This window comes from Canis aureus, chromosome 23 (genome assembly GCF_053574225.1).
Source record: "Canis aureus isolate CA01 chromosome 23, VMU_Caureus_v.1.0, whole genome shotgun sequence".
Lineage (NCBI taxonomy): Eukaryota > Metazoa > Chordata > Mammalia > Carnivora > Canidae > Canis > Canis aureus.
The window spans coordinates 22,973,990-22,979,989 of NC_135633.1; the positions used below are offsets into that span (position 1 = coordinate 22,973,990).

A 6,000-nucleotide genomic window follows, 5' to 3' on the forward strand; every position below is an offset into this window, starting at 1 on the left:
TCTCTGTGACTATCATAACTAAATAAAAAAAAATTAAAAAAAAATAGAAAAAGTATTAAAAAGGATAAATTTCCTTAATGGTGATTACTTAGGCCATAGTGCAATCAAAAAAGGCAATTCCTGATGGAAACTTCTCAGATACTCACATGACCACAATTAAACAAATGTACCATGTAATATAACTTTTATCATGGTTCTAATACTATGGTATCATTTTAAAATACTTAAGATGGGAGTATTATTTAGAAATTTCTAATATAATGTAATAAGCAAAACACATAGTAAGAATAGATACACAAATAATGTATAATAAAGAGCATATTTACAAAATTAATAAAAGTAGCTAATCCTGTAATCTGGGATTTTAAACCTACACTGAGATTATGGTAAACACTAGTCCTTTGGACTAGTGTTACAGAAGGTTCTTATCTCTTCAGCTATGCCAAGTCTCTGAAGGGCTGGGGCTCACTTAAAATTTCACAGTTGTAAAGCAAATCTGCTTTATACACCCTTGAAGTTGGGAAAATTCAATGGGCTTCTTCAGGCCCTGCTGGTATCCATATGTGACCCTTAGATGGACTACCTGGCAAAGAGTACAATCTTTCAATTTATTGGACATAGCAGGTTGTGTGTGGGTGTCATTAAATAATGATACGAAAGAAAGAAAGAAAAGAAGAAAGAAAGATAGAAAGAAAGAAAGAAAGAAAGAAAGAAAGAAAGAAAGAAAGAAAGAAAGAAAAGAAAGAGCAAAAAGCAAAAACCTGGACTATTCTGGCAAACAGTCATACTTTTTATTCAATTTAATGAAAAAGACTCTGACTTGTACATCCAACACTCCACCTCCATGCCTTTAGGGTAAGTAAGGAATATTCATCTTTACTCTACCCAACCTGGAAAAGGCAGTGAGTGATTAATAGTGATTGATTCATTAAAAGTGATTCATTTGCAAAGAACAGAAAAAAAGACAGCATGCTTGAATATGTAGGTCAGTTTGAACTGGAGGGTGTAAGAAAAGACTCCTGTGAGAAAATGATCTGTTTACTTTGATCACAGATATGCTTTCCAAATCCACATTCCAGACAAAGTGCACAGAGCAAATGCCGGAATCCCATCACCACCCTGGGCTCCAATTCACTGCTGCATTAATTCACTGCAATATTATTTATTTCATGCCAGGCATTGCTCTGGTTGCTAGGAATTCAGAAACAAGTATTATGCACACTGACTGAGAGAGGGAAAAACATAGCATGATGTTTTGAGAAATATGTTCTTTTTTCCCCTCCTTTTTGATACAAATGGAGCATATTTTGCATCTGAAATATCTGACCACTTTCCTTAGAAATTTTCATTTATTCATCTCATCAGCACTATCTTCTCTGATTCCCATCCTATCTCAAAATAGAATTTAGAAAAATTCTACAATTGCACTTTTATGCTGAAAGACTTCATCTGAGGCGACACTACTAAGCTTTGTGGCTAGGCTAGAGAAGCCTGAATGAGAGAATAGATTTCAATTCCATGTGTGCCTATATTCAGAGGATGTTTGAATCTTTTGTCGGTCAGGCTGTGAATGACGGGAATCATATCTGGATTCTGAGCATTGTTGTTTGAGGTCAGCAGGAATGCCCAAGGCAGCATCTGTTTTATGCATCACATAAACCTTCGAGAGGATGACAACGTTTGGTAACATGTGACCAAAAAGAATCGAATGTGTACTTTAAGATATGACAGTTTAGATTTCATGGTATTTTTTTGCAATGTGTTTGCATTTAACTTGTTTTATACCTCTGTAATTGAACAGTTCAAAATCATAGATTAATTCAAATAAGACAGTAATAATTGGATAAATGCCCCATCTATGCTACACCTCACTTTGCCTTTCAATGAGCAAAAACCAGACATAGCTCCTGTTCTTCTCATACTTCCAACAGATCTCCTAGAAAATCAGCAAAGGATAAGTGGCATAAACACAAAGCAGGGAATGATGAGACTCATTTATTGGAGAGGATGGGGGCACTTGTGGTGGGGCTACAAAAATCCCTCTGAGGAAGCTACATTGAACTTCTCCACCAAAGAAGAAAAAGTAATTGTTGACTATGTCACCTGGAGGGGAGAATCCTCAATGACGAAAGGAGGTTTTGTGCAAATACCTGGGGTAGATCATTCTACACAGAGAGAAGATCAAGAACAAAGACTCCGAGATAGGAAAACTCTTAAGTGGTTTTAAGGAGGAATAGATTCCTGGAGATAGGAAAAGAAAGCAACAGTGGCCAATCCTGTAGACAGAGAAGTGGGTGGGCCAGATCCTTTCATTTTTTCGACCAGGATAAATATATTTTTGTTTTAATAGCAATGAAAAGGCACAGTGATTTTGTTTTTTGTTGTTTTTGCCTTTTGTTATTTCATTTTGTTTTAACTGGGCTTATGTGATCTAGTAGATGTTCATTGTTTATTTATTTATTATTTAATTTTTTTATTTTTTATATTGGCGGGGGGAGTAGATGTTTTTTAAAAAGCAGCCAGAGGTGCCTGGGGGACTCAGTAGGTTAAGCATACAACTTGATGTCAGCTCAGGTCATGATCTCAGGGAGATGGGATTGAAGCCTGATTTGGGTTCTGGGCTCAGTGTGGAGTCTGCTTGACCCTTTCCCCTTTATTCCCCGCATTGTGGTGTCTCTGGGGAGAGTTATTTTTAGGGGGAAAGTAGAAAAACAATAAAACTAACTGGTAAATTATTGCCATAGGCCAGGAACAGATGAGGATATTATATACCAAGACCTGGTAGCGTATAGTGTATAGGTGAGAAGTCAGCAGGTCTGGGTACGTTTGAGGCAGGAAATGATAGAAAGAGATGAAGGATTTGATAGCCAGAAGAGGGAAGGAAAGACAAGAAACAAGAAAGACTCTTGAAAGTTTTCCTAAGTAATCTTTAATTTGCTGAACTGAATTTATGATACCAGGAGTTAATGGACTTATGAGGAAAATGAAATATTTTTGTTATAATTTGAATTTTTGGATTAAAGATGAAGATGATCTCAAATATGAGGCTGCATCCATCAGTCTGTGCTCACAGGGGAGGTGAGAACACTGAAGTGCAAATTTCAGCCTACCTTACGGAATAAAAATTAACACTCTCCTCCCTCTCAGAGACATTACAATGCAGTATGTAACAGAGACCTTAGTCAGTTATGTAGGCTTATGAATATGACATTGTAAATTGAATAAATTATATAAAGATAAATGTATTTACCAACACAATAGATAAGTGAGGAAAATCCGTCTCAGGTAACGGATCCTTGAAAAGTGGTGGTTGAGTTGCAGAGGAAAAATACAGGATTATTTTACAAAGGAGAGGAAGAGGTTGGGGAGAAGACGGAAAGACCATCTCTGTGAAAAGAACACCTTAGGCAGATAGAACATGTGAAGAAATATCTGATGAAAGAAGAGAAATTGTGCTTTTGAGAAGGAAAAGGAGTGCTCAAGGGGAATACATTTTTCTTCAAAGGGTAAATACTCCAATCATTCAAGGAAGGACAGAAAGAAAAATATTGGGCTAGATTATTTCACATGGAGGGGGATCAAGGCAAGAAAGAACAGCACAGGGGACTCTAGACGCGGTCTGACAGGGACAGAGGGTTCATTATGAAAGAAGGGTAGCCTGAGGAGCTGCTCAGTGTGCTAGTGTACTGTCTGGGAACTGCCTGGTGCTGCACGTGATCCGGACTGAGCCGAGCCTGCACCAGCCCATGTTCTACTTCCTGGCCATGCTGGCCCTCACTGACCTGTGCATGGGGCTGTCCACGGTGCACACGGTGCTGGGCATCCTGTGGGGGTTCATTCGAGAAATCAGCCTGGATTCGTGCATTGCCCAGTCCTACTTCATCCATGGTCTTTCCTTCATGGAGTCCTCTGTCCTCCTTACTATGGCCTTTGATAGGTATGTCGCCATTTGCAATCCACTGCGGTATTCCTCCATTCTGACTAATTCCAGGATTTTCAAAATCGGGCTCATCATAGTGGGTAGGAGTTTCTTCTTTATTACACCCCCCATCATCAATCTGAAATTTTTCCATTACTGTCATTCCCATAGCCTCTCTCACTCGTTCTGCCTACACCAGGACCTTCTGCGTCTAGCTTGCTCAGACATCAGGTTTAATAGCTACTATGCCCTGATGTTGGTCATTCTCACGCTGTTGTTGGATGCTGTTCTCATCCTTTACTCCTATGTGCTGATTCTTAGGGCAGTCCTGGCAATTGCCTCTCAGGAGGAACAGCATAAATTATTTCAGACCTGCATCTCCCACCTGTGTGCTGTTCTCGTGTTCTATATCCCTATCATTAGCTTAACAATGGTGCACCGTTTTGGCAAGCATCTCTCACCTGTGATCCATGTACTTATGGGCAACATCTACATCCTTTTCCCACCTTTGATGAACCCCATCATCTACAGTGTCAAGACCCAGCAGATTCGGAGCAGAATGCTCAGACTCTTTTCTCTGGATATGTGTCAAGATGCCTAGGGCTTTTGAAAAATAAAACAGCAGCCTTAATTAACACACAGTATGTAATACCAAAAAGGAATTTTGTTTTAGTTAAGTAGTCCAGAGTCTAGGATTCTTGATTTTAAACACATTTAAACATAAATCGAGAGAATCACCTATGAACAAATGCTATTTTAACTTATGTTTGGTAGTAAATCATTCTTTGGGCTGGAGTTGGGAGACTCCCTTTGAAACATTCCAGAAATTTTCTACCAACTATGGATTTATGTAAAATGAGATATTATATGTTCCTGCCACAAGTATATCCAAGAGATGATAAAACTAGTTCATGTGCCCAAAATGGAAATCAAGCACTTTCCTTGCATCAAAACAGGTCTAGATTCAAATCCTCAGTTTTAGTTACAAGGGTGGATGACTGCACATTCTTTAATTCTCAGATTATGTTAACTAATATTCAAATTGAGGAAAGTGGGGATTCATGGGTGGCTCAGCAATTTGGCGCCTGCCTTTGGCCCAGGATGCGATCTTAGGGTCCCGGGATCAACCTGCGTCTGGCTCCTGGTATGGAGCCTGCTTCTCCCTCTGCCTGTCTCTCTGCCTGTCTCTGTCTCTCTCTGTCTCTCTCTCTCTCTCTCTTATAAATAAAATAAATAAATAAATAAATAAATAAATAAATATTTTTTAAAAAATGGGGAAAGTACCCATCTCTTGGGGATCTTATGATAGGCATATATGGACCAGAATCCTCCAGTAGGGTTTTACTAACATGATGGATATATTCTCTAATATAGGGTAATAGGGACCAACATATAAGAAGAGCTATGTATTGCTATTGAACATTTGAAATGTAAAGAGTATAACCGGGCTCATGCCTCTACAATTCATGTTAAATATGGTTAATTTATATTTAATTGTTAAAAGGACATTGCCTCTGCCAATGCAGTGGCTACTGTATTGGACAGGGCAATATAGATTATAAAGACAACCTCTAATGGAATTTGATTTTGGATTCAATTTTCACCACGTCTACTTAAAATTGGAATCCTCACTTGTTATATTTTACATGTAAACTCCTTTGTCATTGGGCCAGAAGTAGATCTTGCAGTAAACTCTTTGATTTTAAATGTTAAGAGGGGAGTATTCTGAATAGATGAAATTTTACGCTTATGATTGAGCTTTATGAACTTTATCTTTATTGATTCTGAGTTAAAAAATATCAACAGATTCCCTTCTGAGTAATTTAGAAAATTTAATTCAATTTTCAAAAGAATGGAAGCAAGAACGAAATCAGGTATCTGTGCTGAGATACAGGGGGAAAATGGTTTAAGATTCTCGTAATCTTGGATACCTGAGGAAGAAATGTTAAGTAATGCTCAACAGATGACTGCATCAGAGCAATTTCATGAAGCAAGAATTTAATATTAATAGGTAAAACCTAGACCTTTGTATTTTAAATTAGCCTTTGAAACTCTGTGTTTCTATCTTCCCCTCCTTTTTA

The 6,000-nt window shown here is 38.0% G+C and overlaps 1 protein-coding gene across 1 annotated transcript; it reads left to right on the plus strand.

Annotated features, from left to right (window-relative positions):
• Window positions 1–3,689: 3,689 nt before the first annotated feature.
• LOC144295385 (olfactory receptor 51V1) lies at window positions 3,690–4,520 on the plus strand. Its single transcript, XM_077867776.1, has one exon. The coding sequence runs from the start codon at window positions 3,747–3,749 to the stop codon at window positions 4,518–4,520; it is 774 nt and encodes a 257-aa protein (XP_077723902.1). The 5' UTR covers window positions 3,690–3,746.
• Window positions 4,521–6,000: the final 1,480 nt, after the last annotated feature.